The sequence below is a fragment of the Hyperolius riggenbachi genome, chromosome 1 (genome assembly GCF_040937935.1).
Source record: "Hyperolius riggenbachi isolate aHypRig1 chromosome 1, aHypRig1.pri, whole genome shotgun sequence".
Lineage (NCBI taxonomy): Eukaryota > Metazoa > Chordata > Amphibia > Anura > Hyperoliidae > Hyperolius > Hyperolius riggenbachi.
This window is the reverse complement of record NC_090646.1, coordinates 589,745,983-589,767,289: the sequence shown is the minus strand read 5'-3', so window position 1 is coordinate 589,767,289 and position 21,307 is coordinate 589,745,983. Positions and strand designations below refer to the sequence as shown.

The 21,307-nt window shown below is 45.6% G+C and overlaps 2 protein-coding genes across 6 annotated transcripts in view; one reads left to right on the top strand and one right to left on the bottom strand.

The window, feature by feature from the left end:
• The window catches only part of AGGF1 (angiogenic factor with G-patch and FHA domains 1), a 105,740-nt gene extending 91,679 nt beyond the window's left edge, over positions 1-14,061 (bottom strand). For all 3 annotated transcript variants that reach the window (XM_068248923.1, XM_068248915.1, XM_068248933.1), the window contains exon 1: positions 13,982-14,061. In XM_068248923.1, the coding sequence (XP_068105024.1) occupies positions 13,982-14,032 (51 nt within the window). In that variant the 5' untranslated portion in view covers positions 14,033-14,061. The remainder of the gene's footprint in view (positions 1-13,981) is intronic.
• A 36-nt stretch (positions 14,062-14,097) lies between these two features.
• LOC137527894 (THAP domain-containing protein 1-like) lies at positions 14,098-20,821 on the top strand. Of its 3 annotated transcripts, none has more exons than XM_068248955.1 (3): positions 14,098-14,171; positions 15,392-15,484; positions 17,877-20,821. In XM_068248955.1, exons 2-3 carry the CDS (start codon positions 15,417-15,419, stop codon positions 18,637-18,639), a joined length of 831 nt encoding a protein of 276 aa, XP_068105056.1. In that variant the 5' UTR covers positions 14,098-14,171; positions 15,392-15,416; the 3' UTR covers positions 18,640-20,821. The 3 variants fall into 3 exon arrangements, with proteins under 3 accessions (XP_068105056.1, XP_068105047.1, XP_068105063.1); XM_068248946.1 differs by lacking the exon at positions 14,098-14,171 and adding an exon at positions 14,188-14,567; XM_068248962.1 differs by lacking the exon at positions 14,098-14,171 and adding an exon at positions 14,189-14,580.
• Positions 20,822-21,307: the final 486 nt, after the last annotated feature.

Here is a 21,307-nt window from a genome sequence, read left to right as displayed (position 1 = left end):
AGCAGTATGCAACGCCATCTAGTGGCTAAAAAGTAAAATAACACACATTCACATACATTTATAATTAAAATGAATCCCTTCAACTTCCAAAGCCCCTTCACACACTTGTTTGTTAAAAAAAAATAAAGACAAAAAAAAAAAATACATAAATAGTTGCGATAGTGACTCAGTTTTTTTAATATGTATTTTATGAGGGAATATTATTGTTATTTTACTATATTGGGCTTGTAATTAAGGACTAGACAGGAAACAAAAAAAAAAAAAAAAAAAAAGAAGAAGAAAAATTACACCTGTGTATTTCCAAATAATATATTGTCACCATTAGAGATGTAGCGAACTGTTCGCCGGCGAACGGTTCCAGGCGAACTTTGGGGGTTCGCGTTCGCCTGCAACAGGCGAACTTTTGCGGAAGTTCGATTCGCTCCATAATGCTCTATTGAGCAAAACTTTGACCCTCTATATCACAGTCAGCAGGCACATTATTGCCAAACACAGTGCTCTCACTGCTGGAGGCCCGCCCCCCCCTCCCTTCTCCAAGCAAGGTCCTTATGCCATTTCACTCACTTGTCTTCCTACACTAATTAGTTAAGGGACAGCTGCTTCCCTCCTCCCTTCTACCTATTCCCTCCTCCCTCCTACCGGACGGAGGAGGGTCTCATCTGCCAGGGAATTATACTATTTCAAAAACCAGTTTACATACCATAGCTGGGAACCGAACCTGGGTCTCACTGTGTGATGGGCAAGCACCCTAACTGCTGTACCACAACAGTAACTGAAGCTGGCCTAGCATTTACTATTTATGCTCAATGCAATAGAAACATTAGGTTGCTTAAAGGGAACCTTAACTGAGAGTGATATGGATGTTTCCTGTAAACAATGCCAGTTGCCTGGCAGTCCAGCTGATCTCTGTGACTGCAATAGTGGCTGAATCACACCCTGAAACAAGCATGCAGCTAATCCAGTCTGACTTCAGTCAGAGCACCTGATCTGCATGCTTGTTCAGGGGCTGTGGCTAAAAGTATTAGAGACACAGGATCAGCAGGCGATTCAGGCAACTGGTATTATTTTAAAAGGAAAAATCCATTTCCATATGTTTCCATGGCAGCACGGTCGGGTTAAGTCCCGCCCACTTGACCCCTATTGGACCCTCCCTATAAATCTCTCCCTTTAGTTCCCCCCCTTTGTAATCTTTTTGTCCTCGTTCATCACCTGACTCCATGGACCAGGCTGCATGCTGAACTAGAGAACTACACATTACCTTCCTACCTTACCATCCAGGTCTGGCCCGCCTGTATGAAGTCCCCTGCACAGAGTTTAAATAACTCATCGCACGGGGAGATCCGCTTCTGGCCGCGGATGGGGGAAGCAGCTGTAAGGTAAACCCTTCTATGTAATCCCCGTACCTCTATACAGCTAAATGCTGTTGGCATCCTGCACCTTCCTTCCTTCCTTCGGGTGTGATCGCGGGGGAGCGGCGTGGGTACCATTTGCGCCTCAGCTGTATGTCCGCATACGTCACTTCCGCCTCCGCCTCTCGTTGGGTTCTATGCATCAGTTTGTGCGCATGCCATGCGGAATGACGTAGGAGGCGGGGGCGGCTGTTGCGCGATTGGAGTATCGGCTGGGGGAGGGTTATTTAAACCTGCGTTTCTCAGTCTGGGGTGTTCCTGCACGATGGAGGACACGCTGCCAGACTACCCAGCCGACTTTCTTCTGGAGGGACAGGTTTCCCCATTTTCTTTACCAGGTTAGGTAACTGATTTTTCTTTGCCTCCCTTTCACTTTAGTCACACTACAGTAATTAGGTCTGACATCTCTTTTCCTATTTACAGCAGAAGCTGTGACTATGGAGCAGGACCTGCCACATATTAATGACCAGCCTAGAGCTATTAGGTAGGAAAGGAGGGGGGAATCCTGTAAGTATTTTTCTTTCAGGAAGAGTGCTGAAACTGACGCTTATGTTTATGTCTCTACAGCCCAATTAAAGAGACAGAGCGCAGATCAAGCAGACCTGAACGCAGACAATCAAGATCTCGTTCTCGTCAACGCAAAGGGACTAGGAAGACGCATTCAAGGTCACGCAGCAGGTCACGCTCTAGGAGACGTTCATCTTCAAGACGACGTCACTACACTAGATCTCCTACCAGACATCGCTCATCAAGGAAGAAATGTTGGGCATGTGGTGACTATGCAATCCCTGGGAAATTGGTCTGCCAATCTTGTTTTCAGACAATGGCAAGAGACCAGGAACAGCCAAAAGATATATCAACTATGATTAAGGAAGCAGTTCAGGAATCGATGAATAGCTATAGTGCATCTCTTCCTGCAAATCAGCCATCCCACGCCATACCGACTAACGTTCTACCCGGCCAATCCCAGGATGGAGGGGGCTCAGATACTGAAGCTGATTTACCAGATGTAGGATTCAACTTTAACCGGGTTCAGCCCTTTATCGCAGCAGTTAGGGAAGCCATAGAGTGGCAGGAGTACCCGCCACAGGAACCATCTACCAGTTCTCAGAGAGAATACTATGCACATCTTAAAAAAAAATCTACAAAACCTTTTCCTCTGATGGACACAATTCATGAGTTGATGCAAGAGGAGTGGAGGAAGATGGAGAAGAAAACAGTTCTCACCAATAGATTTAATAAACTTTATCCCATGGAGGAGAAGAAGTTGAAGACATTAGATGAACCACCCAAGGTAGACGCCTCGGTGGTAGGTCTAGCCAAGCACATAACTTTACCTCGAGATGACACAGTATCCTTCAAGAATACACTTGAAAGGAAGATAGATGCAGAGTTTAAGAGATCTTATTTAGCTTCTGGTAGTGCTTGCAAGCCTGCTATAGCTCTGACTTCTGTCTCTGAAGCCTTAAGAACATGGATACAGAACATCGAAGATGCACTGAGGTCGGATACAGATAGAGAAGCAATAATAGCGGCAGACTTCAGGCCTTCGGCAATGTCTGGACGGGGGAGATCGGCGACAGATGGGTAACGCAGACAATATCCCTGGGTCATCAGTGGACATTCAAGGAAGTACCACCCGATATGTTTATACCGACCAGCATACCAGCAGATATTGGAAAGAGAGACATCCTGAACAAATATGTAAAATAATTGATTACAAAGCAGGCAGTAACAAAAGTACCACTCAATGAAAGGGGGTTAGGAGTCTACTCACCCCTCTTCTTTGTAAAGAAAAAGACTGGAGACCTAAGGCCAGTGATGGACCTCAGGAACCTCAACTCTTACATTGTGACGGAACATTTCAAGATGGAAACACTCCAAACCATAGTGAAGGTATTAATGATCAAAGACTGGGCAATCTCCATCGACCTGGAGGATGCATATCTACACATTCTAATCCATCCGAATTACCAAAAATATCTGCGTTTTGCAATCGGCAACCTACACCTACAGTTCCGATGTCTTCCATTTGGGATATCCACGGCCCCCAGGACTTTTTCAAAAATCCTTCTTGCAATGATAGAAACACTCAGAATCAGGGGTCTCAGACTACACCATTACTTAGACGACCTATTACTGCTGCACCAGGACCAACAATTAATGTGTCAACACAAACAGATACTTTTATCAGAGCTGGAGAGATTCGGCTGGAGAATAAATTTCTCCAAGAGTCAGTTGCAGCCAATAAGAGACATGTTTCTAGGGGCACGTCTCCAGACCGAATACAATATCATCAGTCTGCCGGAACACAAACAAAGATCCAAGAGCTCATACGGGACATGTTGAAGAAGTCCGTGATATCAGCGAGACAATGTCTCAGTCTATTGGGATCACTGACATCCACCATCCCAATGGTACGCTGGGCACAGTGGCACATCAGGCAGTGGCAGTTCGGGTTTCTCCACCAATGGCGAACAAAGCATTGGAACCAGCCAATACTGATAACCCAACAAGTGAGAAACAGTTTACTTTGGTGGTTAGACAAGAGGAATCTAACAAGACCTTTGCAAATTCAAACTCCTGTAGGGAGCATACTTACCACCGACGCCAGCCAGACTGGTTGGGGGGCACATCTACAATCTCAGACAATCCAAGGAACATGGTCAAAGGGCCCACTACAAACACCAGCAAATATACTGGAGATCAGGGCAGCCTTTCTAGCTCTCTCCCACTTCAAGCACCAGCTCCAGGGCCAAGATGTAGTACTACGCATGGACAATCTAACAGCAGTAGCATATGTAAAGAGACAGGGTGGCACGAGATCGAAGAAACTGCTGGAAGAGGTGGCACCAATATTCAACTTAGCAGAGAATTATTTCAGGAGCCTGTCTGCAATACACATACCAGAAGTGAAGAATGTGACGGCAGACTACCTAAGCAGGTCAAGGTTGGACAACAACGAGTGGTCATTGAACAACAGCATCTTCCAGTGGATCTGCAGAGAATTGGGAAATCCGGAATTAGACTTAATGGCAACGAGATTCAACAACAAATGCAAAAGATTCATCTCAAGGTGGGAGACGCCCACTGGAGAAACTGTGGATGCGCTAACCGCTCCTTGGGAATTCAGCACAGCATATGTGTTTCCCCCACTTCCATTAATCCAGGATACACTTAACATTTGGTGCTCGGGCCTTTTCCTACGCAGCCCCTACTCTATGGAACTCACTTCCACAATCAGTACGAGAGGCTCCCTCTCTGGACAGCTTTAAAAAAAGGCTAAAAACTCACCTCTTTTCCCTAGCCTTTAAGACTGCATAATGCAGGGTCACAGCGCTTTGAGTCCCCAGGGAGAAAAGCGCAATATAAATATTATTGTTAATCCAACAGCTACTCCAGAGACTTTCTCAGGAAGCAGTAGTATTGATTGCAGTGATACCATTTTGGCCAAAGAGGCCGTGGTTTCCCCTTCTATGGCAATTGAAGGAACAGGAGCCTCTGCTTCTACCAGCACTACCAGACCTACTAACTCAGGGTCCAGTCTGTCACTCCAACCCGGCCAAGCTAAACTTGGCAGCATGGAGATTGAGAGGAGGAAGTTGGAAGTACTAGGGTACTCAACGGAAGTCATTCAAACCATCTTAAAAGCTAGGAAACCAACAACAAATGCATCATACCAGAGAATTTGGTGTAGATTCCAGGATTTCTCTACTCAACTTAACATTAATCCTCTCAAACCAGTTGTCACTGATATATTACAATTTCTTCAAACTGGATTGGACAAGGGTCTGGGATATCATACACTTAGGCTACTTGCACACCAAGACGTTGCGTTAGGTGCCACGTTAAGGTCGCATAACGTGCACCTAACAACGTATGGTGCTGCAAGAAAGGACGGTAGAGTGAGCCGCGTTAGGCGGCTCTATCCCTATAAGGTCTCCCAGAGTGGCGCTGATTGGACGGCGGGACCACGTGATGCGGAGCGAGACACTCCGCATCACGTGGTCCCGCCGGCCAATCAGCGGCCGCCAGTGCAGTGAATATTAAGTAGCCATGTGCGCGGCTACTGTAGCTGGCTCTCCCCGACCCCACTGAGCATGTGCAAACAGTCTAACGCGGCTATAGCCGCTCTAACGCCGTAGCATGCTGCACTTTCCCGACAACGTGCAGCGTTACATGTAACGCAACGTGGGCTGTGTGAACACTGGCTGTGGCTCAGCTCTCTTCGAATACGACTTAGCTCCTCCTCCAGAGCCAGAACCCTGCGGCACAGCTCGGGCTCCGCACAGGGCTTCCCGGCGTCCTCTGTCTCCACCTCCTCCCCCGAGTCTTGAGCCTCCGACACGTCTAATTCCACACCCAGCCCCTCTCCATTCTGGGCCATACCACCTCGCATTACATGAAGCCCCTTTCCCCCCATTTACCACCATCGAACTACAGTACCACGCAAGGAACAAAAATCCTTCCTGACAGGGGCGCACATAGATGACGTCACGACCTAACAAGCCGCCATGTTGGAAACTGGCAACATAAAACTATGGCAAATTGTAATGTCCTGACGGATAGAAAAGCGATATGGGAGGAACTAGTAAGATAAAGGATACCGTTCTGTAATTATCCATAGGAAACGGAGGCGTCTCTGACAGGCGAAACACAATCCCCGCCCATCGCTCTCCTCCGTGGTACGGGAGCTGGAGTGACGTCACTCTATAGTGAAGATCTGGGGACGCCATTTTGTAGAAGTCAGAGCCCGCTGCAGACGCATCCTGAGCCCACTGTAAGTTGTTACCGATGCTTAGTGAGGCAAAAGTGACTCAGAACATTGAGGACGCCTTAAGATCTAACACGGATAGGGAAATAATCATTGCAGCATTAGATGACTTTAAGCTTACTGCCGATTTTATCGGTGAAGCAGCAGTTGACGTTCTCCGATGTTCCTCCAGATTAATGCTGCATTCTGTAGTCTCTAAAAGAGCCCTATGGCTTAAGCACTGGTCTGCTGATCAGGTATCTAGACAGGACTGGTGCAAGATCCCTTATGATGGAAAGAATCTGTTCGGTCAGGAATTGGAGACCGCCATCAAAAGGATAACGGGAGGACGATCGGGAAGGATTCCCCAAGATCGCAAAGGCAGAAAGCCGAACTTGACACAAAGACCTATGTATCAGCAAAATAGATTTAGATCCACTACAGGTTACAGGCCAACGGGAGGCTTTAGACGTAATTGGCAAAGCTCGCAAGCAACTCTGCAAAGACTCAATAAATAGAAAAAGACCTGCCAAGGTTCCAACCAGCAGAAGTCTTTTTGATGGTCGGACCGCCTAGACATTGCCAGTAGGCGGACGGCTTCAGGGCTTTGCCGATGTCTGGGCGGACGCCATCAAGGACCCTTGGGTGGTACAGACAGTAAAGCTAGGTCGTCGGTGGAAGTTCACGACAAGACCACCACAGATATTCAAAGCCACAAAGATTCCAGTCTCTCAGGAAAAAAGACATATCTTGATGGAATATATTCAGGATTTGTTGAACAAGAATGCAATTATACAGGTTCCTCAGAAGGAAAGAGGCAGAGGTGTCTATTCACCCCTGTTCTTCGTAAAGAAGAAATTGGGAGACTTACGTCCGGTGATGGACTTAAGAAGGTTGAACAGACATATCAGTCTAAAAAAAATACAAAATGGATACATTACAGACTATCACAAATGTAATTATGAAGAACAATTGGGCCCTCTCGATAGACCTAGAGGACGCCTATCTTCACGTCATGATTCATCCCCACCACCAGAAATTTCTCAGGTTTGCGGTCGGCAACCGCCACTTTCAATTCCGTTGCCTAGCGTTCGGCATCTGTACCGCCGAGAGAACTTTCTCTCCTGTTGTCATTAGTGGAAATTCTAAGATTAAAGGGGCTCAGATTATTCCACTACCTGGACGATTTACTACTGTTAGGTTAGGACAAGCAACAATTACTGTTACAGAGACAGATGCTACTACATCAATTAGACATCTTCGGCTGGAAGATCAACACCAGGAAGAGTCAGCTAACACCATCAAGACAAATCATATTTTTAGGTGCTTTGTTCCAGACTCAGGCAAATACCATAAGCTTCCCGCCAGAGAAACAGGAAAAACTCATTCTAAAAAGGTACGCAATATGATTTGTTTGTCAACAACAACAGCAACTCAATGTTTAAGTCTTCTCGGAACAATGACCTCGACAATCCCAATGGTCAGATGGGCCCAATGGCACTGCAGGGAATGGCAGACAGGGTTCCTGAACCAGTGGTACAGCAGGAGGTTAACACAGGATATATTAGTAACGCACCGAATGAGGAACAGTCTGCTCTGGTGGACAGACAGGACGAATCTTGCTATCTCGTTACTAATCTGCCAACCCTCTCCAGTCATAGTAACCACAGTTGCCAGTCAGACAGGTTGGGGAGGGCACCTGTTGCAACAGGTTGTACAAGGTGCCTGGGGGCAGAAAGATGCAAGTCTCCCTGCGAACATCCTAGAAATCAGAGCGGTTTATTTAGTCCTTCAGAAATTCAAGCCTTTCCTCAGAGGGAAGCGAGTGTTATTACGTATGGACAACCGTACAGCGGTGCCGTACGTCTCCAAACAGGGTGGAACGAGATCAAGGAGCCTTCTGCAGGAGGTGGCCCCAATATTCAAGCTAGCGGACAACTATCTCCTAAGCCTGTCTGCAACCTACATTCCGGGGCTGGAGAACACAGAAGCAGACTACCTCAGCAGACACCGTTTAGACAACAACGAGTGGACCCTCAACGACAACATCTTTCAAATGATCTGCAGCCAGATAGCTATACCAGAGGTGGATCTGATGGCGACACCGAAGAATACAAAGTGCAAAACCTTTATGTCCAGATGGCAGTCCAGAGATGCTGTAGAAACAGACACTCTATTAGCGGAGTGGAACTTCAAGGTGGGATATGTGTTTCCCCCAATCCCGTTAATCCATCGCTTACTCCTAAGGCTACTGAAAGAATCGGTCACCCTGATAGCAGTAATTCCCTTCTGGCCAAGGAGACCTTGGTTCCCACTGCTATGGCAACTCAGGTCAGAGGAACCTCTGAGACTACCACAATGCCACAACCTTCTACATCAGGGTCCAATTCTTCACCCAGGGCCAGGCAGACTGGAACTAGCGGTGTGGATTTTGAAAGGCAGAAACTTGAAGCCCTAGGGTTCTCAGAGGCAGTTATTAAGACTATCCTGAAAGCCCGTAAACCTTCTACTAGGTTATTTTACCATAATGTCTGGTATAGATTTATAACCTTTATGAATCAACTGCAGCTTGATCCGTTGAAGCCACAGATCAAGGAGATTTTACAATTTCTACAGACAGGATTGGACAAAGGTTTGGGGTACCACACTTTAAAGGTTCAGGTATCAGCTTTATCTGCACTCACCGACTACAGGTGGGCCCTACACCCCTTGGTGATACAATTTCTTTGAGGAGTAATGAAACAAAGGCCTCCTACAAAGACTTTCTTCCCTAAGTGGGATTTACCCCTTGTACTGGAGGTTCTATCAGGGCCGCCATTTACACCTCTAGCGGACTGTGACTTAATACATCTGTCCTACAAAGCTGTATTCCTGGTGGCTATCTCATCGGCCAGGCGAGTGTCTGAACTCCAGGCCTTAGGTGTGGAGGAACCATCCTTAACGTTCTTTCCAGACAGAGTGGTCCTTAGGCCAATCCAACACTTCATTCCTAAGGTGGCCTCTTTGTATCATTTTAACCAGGACTGTACTCTACCTACATTCTGGAAGGAGGATAGCACAACCCCACATCCGTTAGATGTGGGAACTATCTTGAAAGAGTACATTTCAAGAACAGCTACTTTCAGAAAATCAGAGAGACTTTTTATAATAGCATCTGAGTACAGGAAAGGTCTCTCAGCATCATCCAGAACAATAGCACACTGGTTAGTCAGGACCATCCAGGAAGCTTACAAGATACGTGGCTTAATACCCCCGGAACAGGTCTGTGCCCACTCGACTAGGGGCATGGCTGCCTCCTGGGCAGCATTCACAAAGGTGTCACCTGAGAAAATTTGCCAGGCCGCAAATTGGAGTTCTCTAAACACTTTTATGAAACACTACAGAGTAGATCCAGCTGTGAATTCCTTTGCACAATTTGGTACTAACGTATTGAATATAAATACTGTAAATTTTGTGTGAAACTCATTAAAACTTCTGAATTGCACCTCATCCCTCCCGATGTTTTTATTGACTAGTTATTTCCCTATCGTGCTGCCATGGAGACATATGGAATAAGGAAAATTGGATGCTTCCCTGCCGGTAATTTTCCTTTCCAGATGTATCCATGGCAGCACGAGGCTCCCTCCCTAGATTCGGTGATTCCGAGTTACAAGACTGGGGAGGGACGCTCTAAGGATTTAATTTATGCATCATTGGTCCTATGGGGTGAAGTGGGCGGGACTTAACCCTATCGTGCTGCCATGGATACATCTGGAAAGGAAAATTACTGGCAGGTAAGTATCCAATTTTCCTTAATGGCGCACTTCCTCCTTCCGGCTTGAAGGATTAACCTCGGCAAGCATCCCTGGTAATTAGTTTCTCAGTGGCACTGATTAACTTCCTTTGTGGATTTCCACAAAACATGCACTGCTGGGTGTGCTTGAGGACAGGGTTGGGAAGCCTTGGTTTAGGGGACCCAGCAGGAAACCTCTTAGAGAACAGTTCTCAGTCATAGCGCCCTTTACAGAGCGAAGTGTTGTGATTGGCTAAATAGTGTGGGGCATTGTTTGTTACATTTCTGAAATCTAGAAGTTCAAGAGGGTGCTGACCACCCAATCCCGTTAGCGGAATTTCCTTATGAGGTTTCCTGCTCTGTCTCCTAAACTAGAATAGGGTCTTTCTTTTTGGGACTAGTGAACAAGTGATGCCTTTTGGGAGGGGAGGGATGGCGAAAGCTTACACAGGAAGCATAGGTCTCACCGACTGGTGCTTTTGAGGTTATCCACAGAGTTTTCTATACTAGGCATTAATCCCATATGCTTATAATCAGGGCTGTGGAGTCGGAGTCGTGCAATTTTGGGTGCCTGGAGTCGGAGTCGGGAAAAAATGCACCGACTCCGACTCCTAATGAATTTGTAACTGTAATTAAAATAGAAAATATGATAAAATGTTCTATTTCTCAGATAATAGTCATTAAAAATAATGTATATATATATGCAGTAATAGCTGTGCTTAGTCCACAAAAATGAAATAAACCAATCAAAATGAGTTACTTGTGCTGCTTCAATAAAGCAGTCCCCGTATTTTTAAGGTCAGATATACATATCTGATTGTGACTGTATATATGATGTGTACACAGGAATCTCTTATATATACTAAATAACATCTATGCTGTAAGAATAAAGCCTGATGTGTAGCTGTGTCACTAATAGAGATGGTCAATGAGATGGAAATAATTCTGCATTGATGCTGATTTATGCAAATATATGCACTCCCTTTGCTGATGAAATCAAATAATTTGATATGTTGTTAAAATTTGGTTTGGTGACTACAAATTAAAGGGTAACTGAGACGGATAAAAAGTAAAGTTTTATACATACCTGGGGCTTCCTCCAGCCCCCTTCATGCTAATCAGTCCCTCGCTGTCCTCCACCACCCGGATCTTCTGCTATGAGTCCTGGTAATTCAGCCAGTCAGCGCTGTCCGGCCGCATGCCGCTCCCACAGCAAGGAACATTCTGCACCTGCGCAATAGTGCTGCACAGGTGTAGTATGCTCCTGTCGGCGGAGTGTGTGCATGCGCACTACGCCCGACTGGCTCAAGTACCTGGACTCATAGCAGAAGATCCAGGTGGTGGAGGAGGACAACGAGTGACTGATTATCCTGAAGGCGGCTGGAGGAAGCCCCAGGTATGTATCAAACTTTAATTTCATCTGTCTCAGGTTTACTTTGTTACACACTAGTACTATACTCTACATATGCACTCCCCACAGAGCTGCAGGGAATCCACTGAGAATGCTGTGCACATTGAACACAGAGGTGTTGTCTGTTTACAATCTCCTCATTCCCCTGCAGAGTACCTGCACATCATTCTTACATGTACCCACACTTACATTGCCTAGGGCCTGATAGATGTTCTTTGTTCCGGTTTGTACCTTTTACAAGTACTCTTACCAAGGACTAGTTTTAGTCTAAAGGGAATAAATATAGTAGTCTACATATCCTTCTCACTTCAGTTGTCTTGTAAAATTCCTGTGCGTTGGCAGTTAAGAGACGAATTTCATGTTACATACTTTTAATCAACAAAATTGTAATATGCAAATTAGAGGAGTCGGAGTCGGTGGAATCCTAAACTGAGGAGTCGGAGTCGGTGGATTTTTGGACCGACTCCACAGCCCTGCTTATACATATGGAAAAAAGAAGACAGGCTGGCACTTGCAAGGTTCCAAAGCGTAAAAGCAGCTTTATTCCATCCGGCTGACAATCTTCAGATATGCATATCATTAGTTACAAATATAAAATGTTTCCTACCCTTCTGTAGATGGCTGTGGGGTCGCCTAATGACCGTTTCGCTCCTTGAGCGTCTTCAGAGGCTGCTGCGCAGCAGCCTCTGAAGACGCTCAAGGAGCGAAACGGTCGTAGGAAACGTTTTATATTTGTAACTAATGATATGCATATCTGAAGATTGTCAGCTGGATGGAATAAAGCTGCTTTTACGCTTTGGAACCTTGCAAGTGCCAGCCTGTCTTCTTTTTACCATATGTCTGATCATTCTATACCTTCCTGGCTTGAGCACGCATATCCTGGAATGAAACTACCCTGTCTGATACCTCTGAATGTCAACCATAGCTGCTTACTAACACTGTCACTTGCCAACTGCTGCTAGAATATTGCTGTGCCTGTTCTGTTTTCTATACTCTAACAGCCCTGCTTATAATGCTGCTTGGCTGGGACCTGGACATTAGTTTACTATATCAGAGTTTACTATAATGAGATTAGACTATTTCAAAAACTGCTGTATTCAGACAATAAAACTCCACTTGACATGCATTTTGCATGACTCCCCTGCTTATTTTCTGAATACAGCAGTTTTTGAAATCTGTGTCATATACATGGAGATAAGTTACAGTGACCATACGTCCCGCTTTACCCGGGACGCGTCCCGCCTTCGGGGGGAGCTGTCCCAGGCTGCATGAGGTCCCGGGAAACGTCCCGCTTTTAGCAGCGGGACGTCCCGGCCTCGGGACTCTGGCCACCGTACAATGAACTAGACGCTGCGCTAGTTCATTCCCCGCAGCCCCGCTCCAGCCTGCAATGTCCTCCTCCGGCAGGCACAGGCAGAGCAGGGCTACGGGAAGATGGCGTCCGGAGGCGGAGCCCTGTATTGGAGACTATTTGTGTCTCCAGTACAGGGCTCCGCCTCCGGACGCCATCTTGCCGTAGCCCTGCTCTGCCTGTGAGAGGCTGAGCGGGAGATTGAAGATTGTCCAGGCCAGGGGGAGCTGCACACACCAGAGGCCGGCTGCGTGAGGGGACGTCTTCTGACAGGTGAGTAAATGCTTTTTCTTGCAGGTGAAGTGTTTGCCCGCAGTGCGTTTATCTTGTACTGACATGTTTGCCCGCAGTGCATTTATCTTGTACTGACATGTTTGCCCGCAGTGCATTTATCTTGTACTGACATGTTTGCCCGCAGTGCATTTATCTTGTACTGACATGTTTGCCCGCAGTGCGTTTATCTTGTACTGACATGTTTGCCCCCATTGCGTTTATCTTGTACTGACATGTTTGCCCCCATTGCGTTTATCTTGTACTGACATGTTTGCCCCCATTGCGTTTATCTTGTACTGACATGTTTGCCCCCATTGCGTTTATTTTATGCTGACATGTTGCCCGCAATGCGTTTATTTTGTGCTGAAATGTTGCCCGCAATGCGTTTATTTTGTGGTGTCTGGGGTAACTGTTGCTGCATTTATTATTTAATGGTCATAGTTGGCTGTGTTTGCTGCTTTGGGGTTATGGCATACTATTAAATAGCATCACACAGTTTCTGCACACCTATGATGTGAATCCACGTTTGACCACATCACGGCGTAAACACTGCTTTCTTATGCCTCGCTGTTGCATCATTACGTTAGCTCCGGCCATAGAATGTCATGGCCACGCCCATTTTCACGCGCGCTGCAGGCACCACATTTTTTTCGGCGCGCCGCACCCCCTATTTTTCGCCGCCCCCCCCCCCCACAATTCCCCCGTCCCAGGTTGAGCCTACAAAAATCTCGTCACTCTAGATAAGTCCACCACTAACTCTCTTTTTCAAAAAATATTTTTTTCATGTATTTTTGTTGTTGGCGCCTCTGTTTATGACAATCAGGACTTCTAACCTTTTCGGGACCGGCCACCTACCCCCCCCTTAAGGACCAGGCATTTTGCGCGGTAAGGGGGTGAGCGCGTTTGGGGGGGGGGGGGGGGGTCAGGCGGCCGGATCCCGTCTGTGGCTGCCAGGATTTGTTTCCTCCCATGGTGGCCTGGGCCCCCCCTTCTGCCAGCAGCCTTCACTTACCTTCCGGGCTCCAGCGATGAGCCGCACAGGACCCTCTTCTCCAGCCGGCATCTCCGTTCTGTCTGACGATCAGTTCCGGGTCGCGGCTTGATGACGTCATCAAGCCGGGACCCGGCGCTGACGTCAGACGCTCCGTGAGATGCCGGCCAGAGCGGAGGGGGGTGCCGATCGTCGTGGGAACGGCAGGGAGGTGAGTGGATCCCCTTCTTTTCCTCCCTGCCGCCGCCACTGTTAATGTGATCACTGCGATCCGACGGCGATCGTAGTGATCACGTGATCAGCAGCCATACGCGATGGCTGCTGATCACTCGGGGGAGATGTCGGCTGTCATATGACAGCTTAATCTCCCCCTCCGGGTGCGCACGATCGCGTCGGGAGCGGAAATTGCGGGCCGGCGTAGATTCTACGCCGCATCAGGCGTAGAATCTAATGCACGTGGTCCCGAAAAGGTATCATCATTGCATTGTTTATTGTCCAGCCATGGTGGAGAAGTGTTACCCTTATTTCCCGATTCAGAGGGTGACTTTAAAACCCGAGCAGGGTGGGTTTATTCCCCACACCAGCCTATACAGTGGTTGCCTATGAGGTAACCCACCTTTGTGAGTCACGCTATTTTATTTGTGATAAAACTACATTTTAGTACTTACTACACTATATTGAGCTCTCGGTTTCCCCTTCTGTATTTCATGTCTATACACATTAGTTTGGTCAGAGATCTCCATCTTAGTGGTCTGTTATTATGGAAATCATATTGTTCCATAACCCCTCACTCTTCATTGCCATCCCCCACCCCATCCAGGGGTTGTCCAAAGACCTGCAGCCCTGGCTCTCCAGCTGTTAAGTTACTACAAGTCCCACAATGCATTTTCCTTTATGAATCATGACTGTGGCTGTCAGACTCCTGCAATGCACTGTGGGACTTGTAGTTACTTAACAGTTGGAGACCCAAGTTTGCAGATCACTGTCCTGGACCCCCATAAGCACTTGGCACTGTGCTTGCAGCGCCCCCCCCCCAACTGCTGACAGGCCTAGCAGTGCTGGTAGAATTGGTATGTGTTGGGTTTTTTTGGGGGAAGGGGGAGGAGGGTAGTATAGCTCTGTGGGCAACCCTAGTATTCTTCTTGTTTCCTCAAGCTGACCATGTTCAGCACCTGGGAAAGTTCAGTGGTAACTGAGCTGGCAGGCATTTTCAGGGTTGTCTCTTACTGCACCAGCTCACTTATGAGCATATCACATTATTATGGTAAATCGTGAAAATCATGGCCTCAGCCAGGTGTACCATTTTGCATACTTGCTATAGCAGCCTTACTTACTAAGCTTTAGTGTGTCAGGCCCATTGCACGAATTAACATTGTAAGATGTTTGCAAGGATTATTATTTAAATAAAATATCTTATGTTGTCTCCTCTAGGTTTTGGATTGCATACCAAAAAAGAATGACTGTCTGTGCTGCATATGGTTGTAAGAATCGCTTATCAAAAGGATGCGGCAAACACTTTTTCAGGTATTTAATGCTATATCTTTCTGAATTAACATGATTTGGTAATATTTATATTTTATGCAGCGGTAATAAACTTAGACATTGAGTATAGCATTAATTAGGTCAGTGGAGTTTGTACAAAAATCATCCAACTCCTTCGTTTATGAAACCTCCAACTCCCCGAGTCCAACTCCTTGGTCTAATACTTACCAGGGCTGTGAAGTTAGTACAGAAATCATCTGACTCCTTAGTTTTATTAAACCAAAACTCCAAGTACCAAAAATTGCTCTGACTCCTTGACTCCAACTACACAGCCCTAACTGTAATACAATTAAAGTGACACTGAAGCGGAAAAAAAAATATGATGTAATGAATTGGTTGTGTAGTATGGATAATCAATAGAACATTAGTAGCAAAGAAAATATTTTCAGTTATATAGTGTTTTTTTTTTTTTTTTTTTATAACATTGCATCATTCTCTAATATTTGTAGTTTACACACTACTCTCAGCATTCTAAATGATTTCACAGAACAGGCTAATGACCTTTTTAGTTTTCCTCGGCAGAAAAAAACAAAATACAGTGACAGACGCTTGAGATAATAAGCTTCAGAAGACAGAGCTCTCTGTGACTTTGAAGCTAGGAACACTCTTAGCAGAAATGCAGCGTTTTTGGCTGCAACGGTAGTCAATGGGCCGCATATAAAAACGAATTTGCGTTTTCAAACATGCGTTTTTAAAAATGCTGGTTTTGGTGCATAATTTTCAAAACCGCACATAATGAAAGTGAATGGTAACGCAATGTAATGTGATTTGTATACGTTTTTCATGCATTTTTATATGCGGTTTTTTTTATTGTTTTCTGATGTATTTCCGCCTTGTTGTATTCCTAGTGATTTGCACAAAACGTAATAGGAAAACGCATACAAAATTCATATGCGTTTTGTATATGCAAACAGCAAACGTGTAAAGACGCACGCAAAATGCTAGAACTCAAAAAAAACTCACTAAAAATGCACACACAAAAAAACGCACATGACAGAAAACGCGACCTTTCACGCACAGCCATGTGTGCAACCAGCCTGAAAGTCGGAGAGCTCAGTGAAGCTCTTTTGCATAGAAAACTAGAGTTTCTTAACTCTTCCTGAACTGGAAACAATATTAGACTCTTATCTCTGCTGCTAATGTTTTATTTCTTATCTGTACTACACATACAAATCTTTATATCATAAGTTTATTTTCACTTTAGATTCCCTTTAATTCCAATAATTGTAAGTTTTTCATATTTTGCTATTGCTGTTGTTGCTAGAAGATGGGAAATTATCTCTGTGCATCTGCTAACCCTTTCACACCTACGTTCACCTTCTACATAGGGGTGCTATGATAGGTTTGAATAAAAATCAGTTTCACAGTACGTTACTAATAAACAGCTCGTTTCCAAAGAAGTTTGGATGGGCTGTAAGGTGTGAATCAGAAACATTTTATTTGCCAAGCTCAACTCTGGGTCAAGCCTGGAACTGGCTTTGGCACTTACATAGCTCAGAGTGGAAATAGGAATAATAGTTCCAGTGTATGCTATATTTTGTATATTAGCACATTCTGTTATTTCTTTCTTTTTTATGTTTTGCACGGAATTGCAACTTCTGTCTTTTGAAATGGTGCTGTATTAGGGGGCCAATAGAAAGGTCTGCTCTGTTGCCGATATTTGATTGCTTGATGACCGAGTCTGTATTACGGTACTTTTATGATGTAAGATTCAAAAATGGATTTTTAATGCGTTTCCCAGGAGTACACAGCTCGGATAGAACCAAAAGTATTCACAGACATCTTTTTAGTTTGACTTTTTAGACTTTAATACTGTATACTCACATTAGGTATGTTTGCTGTGAAAATCTTTGTTTCAGCTTTTAGTATCACACTACTTTTTAAAGGAGTACTGTGGGGGGGAAAAAGAGTTGAACTTACCTGGGGATTCTAACAGTCCCCCACAGACATCCAGTGCCTGTGCAGCCACTCACCGATTCTCCGGTCCCCTCCTCCAGTTCATTTCTGGAATTTCCGACTTTAAAGTCGGAAAAGCACTGCGCCTGCGTGGCCGCGTCCTCACACCCTCTGACGTCTGCAGGAGTATACAGTGCAGGCCCAGTACGGTCTGCGTCTGCGCAGTACACTCCCATTGACGTCAGGAGGAGTGAAGACGCGGCCGCACAGGCGCAGTTGTTTTCTGACTTTTAAAGTCGGAAATTCCAGAAGTGAACAGGAGGCAGGGACCGGAGCATCGGTGAGTGGTTGCACAGCCACAGGTCGTCTGCGGGGAACCGTTAGAAGCCCCAGGTAAGTTCAACTCTTTTTCCCCCTACAGTAGTCTTTTAAGCAGTTCCTGGGATTTTTATTGACATTTTGTATTTATTTATTGTAGGTTCCCCATGAAAAATCCTGAGTATCTTGCAAAATGGCTTGCGGTCATTCGACGTGACAAGTGGAAGCCATCGATTTACAGTAGGTTATGTAGCGATCATTTTACTGAAGAGGATTACATGTTACGCCCAGGAGCTTCATATCCTTACCTGCGCCTGGATGCCGTTCCCTCAATTATCGATGGTGTCTGCGTGAGAAAAGAGCTTGTGAAGAAACCTCAGAAAAAGATAGAGAATGTCCCATCAACTTCAAGTGTTCCTACCAAGGCACCATCGGAGAGACCTGCAGCACTTTCAGAGGTTGGAACTGCCGTGGAGCACTCCTATTCTGCTATTTCCACCAAGGAGGTGGTCCAAACTCCAAAGGTGGATCCTGTTCTCGTCAATTTGAGAAGGAAAAAGAACACCCTGCAGAAACAAGTGTTACGGCAAAAGAACAGGATACTCACCATGAAGAAGTTGATCATACAGCAGAGAATTGCCATGCATGCCAACGATCCTGTGCAAATCGTGTCAAAGTATTTCAATGGACTAACCTTAGACATGTTCAGGCATTTGTTGCAAAATAACAAAAATAAAGGAGTCCAGTTCTCCAAGGAGATCAAGGGCTTTGCCGTAACACTTTATTACTATTCCCCAGTAGCTTATGAACTTTGCCGACCAGTTTTTTGTTTACCAGATACAGAGACTTTAAGAGAGTGGATGCCCTCAGTAATGAACGCAGCTCATAGTGGAGTAGTCATTGGAACGGAGCCAACCAGCTGAGAGAAAGTAGATGTTGCAGCAATGGAGAACTATGGGCCTTTTGTATAAGCACTAGAGGAAAGAAAAGTACCTTCGTAGTCCATTACAAAAATGTTTCCTTTCATTTTCTAGCCAGTGTTGGAGCCATCCTGGGCAGGGTGTGTGGTCACTGTGAGCAACGCAGACCATTTCTTTTTCTTCACGATTTATACATTTAGCTCCAGTGCTTGTTGGAATTTGGTATAACGAATGGTGGTTGGAAATATGACTGTTTTCTTGCATTTATTGTTTTGTTTTATGCATTGAGCTTGGCAGTGGAAATACCTCTCTATGTGGGTCAGTATGTTTGGATTGCCATTTAGTCTAGGGCAGTAACTGCACTGTCCAACTAGCAGCCCACGGGCCGCAACCTGGCCGCGAGAGCTCTTGCTGCGGCCTTTCTGTTTGTTGTGTCACTCCCCTTCCTTTCACTACTTCTGCCATCCCCACCCCTTTCTCTCTTCTTGGCTCCGCCCCTAAAGCCAGGACTTTGCTGCTCCGCCCCCTGTAGACCAAGATTCCCAGGAGCTTGGCCCTCCATGTCCACAAAGTTGGACAGCACTGGTCTAGGGGATAGAAGCCCAATTTATATTGAAGCAGATCTAAAAACCATAAACAGCCAGCCTGCATTATTTGCTGCATCTCCTCTGCTGACTGTTTAATAAAATAAGAAGCCAGCTGTGAGCCTTTAGGTGCCCTGTCCTCTCTTGTATTTCCACTGCCTGGACGTGCCCTCATGTCCACCAATGATGTCACCTTCCAGCACCTGCGCTAGTGCAGAGACTGAAGTACAGTTATGTGACGGGGCAGGATCAAGATATCCAGACCCATCTGACTGAATTGTGTGATGTGGATCCACCAGGGCTCCCACAAGGCTTATTTTAGTAAACTGTCAGTAGGAAGAAATTAGCTAATCCAGCCCTATAGGTTTCAGTTCCTTTTTCTGAATTGGGTTTAGGTCCATTAAAAAAAAAAATCTAGCCATATTGTGTGTGGGGTGAGCCACAACTGGAAATCCGTTAAAGAGAACCTGAGGTGAGAAGGATATGGAGGCAGACATTTGTATTCCCTTGTATTGTTTCAGGCTTTGTTCACAACTAAAATCGAAATCGCTGACGGCAGCGATTTTCGATTCTTTTTTTTCTACCTCGGTGCTTAGCTGTGCGCTGTGATTTTGTATAAAGTGCTTTTCAAAGCGTTTTTGCAGAGTGATTTGTTTTTTTCACTTCTTGACGCAAGCCAGGGAATGAACTCTTTGACCCGGAAAAGAATAAATACAATGGGCTTGATTCACAAAGCGGTGCTAACAGTTAGCACGCTGGTGAAAAGCCCTTTAGGTGTGATAAGTTTAGGCGTGATAACTATAGCACCAACTGGGTTAGCACCGCAGTGCACAGCTGATCAAAAGTTTTGCGCTAGCAAAGTCTGGTGCACTTCGCATAGAGTTTAATGGCGCTGCTTTGCGTGCGGGACTTTGCGCGATATCTAAACTTATCTAAACTTATCACGCCTAAACTGGCTTTTCACCAGCGTGATGCCATGGTTATCATGCCTAAAGTCTCTAACTGGGTTAGCACCGCTTCGTGAATCGAGCCCAATGTATTTATTCTTAAAAGCGCTGGGGAAATTTGCGATTTCCCTATACCTTCCATTGAGCAAAAACGCTCAGAAAATGGTACAGGCAGCGCTTTGTTGAGCGGATCAGAAACGAACCGCTCAGATGTGAACTCTCATAGGGAATCATTACACAAGTTTTTTTAGGGCGATTTTCAAAATTGCCGGTGCTTGGAAAAAAGGGCAAAAACGCCCTAAGTGTGAACGAGCCCTCAAAGGAAATAAATATGGCAGCCTTCATATCCCTCAGGTAAGCTGTCCCCAGATTTTGGGGGCCTCACTGTTTGCCTTTTTTTGGGCTCTTGCAGGGCCCTGTGTGCAAAGTGCATGCGCTGCCAGTTCAGTATACTGAGCACTCATTCAGAGGTGCGCATGCTGGTAGGGACATGTTAATTGCACTAATTATATCTTAGGTCAGAATTTTATAAATATGTATTTGGCATTTGTCCAGTCAGTTAAAGGGTTAATTAGAATTCTGGGAAAATATTACCGTATATACTTGCGTATAAAATCTACAAAAAAAGTAGGGACGGTGCCGGGTGTCAGGCTGTGCTGTAATTACCTAATCGTGCAGTCTTCTGGTGAATAGAAAAGTAGATTGCGCTCTCTGTTTAAAAAAAAAAAAAAAAAAGACTTGCTGTAATAGATTTTTGCGAGCAGCCGCTCGTGCGGGTAGCAGTGCGGCTTCCGGGGGTCACCTGACTGGTGACGTGTGCGCTCCGCTGATGACACTCACGCAGGAAGAGATTGACGAGCTGTATTGTGGAGCGCACACGTCACCAGTCAGGTGACCCCGGAAGCCACACTGCTACCTGCAAGAAACTATTCCAGCAAGTCTTTTTTTTTTTTTTTTTTTTTAAACAGAGAGCGCAATCTACTTTTCTTTTCACCAGAAGACTGCACCATTAGGTAATTACAGCACAGCCCGACACCCAGCACCCTCCCTACTGGGGTAGTCTTATACGGCGAGTATACCCCAACCTCTATATTGTAACTGGAGAAGTTGGTGGTCGTCTTATACGCCCAGTCGCGTTAT

Excerpts from the sequence above, each read along its gene's own strand:
- LOC137527894 (XM_068248946.1), top strand. Across the intron at positions 15,485-17,876 it reads TGCGGCAAACACTTTTTCAG|GTTCCCCATGAAAAATCCTG; the intron begins GTATTTAATGCT and ends TATTTATTGTAG.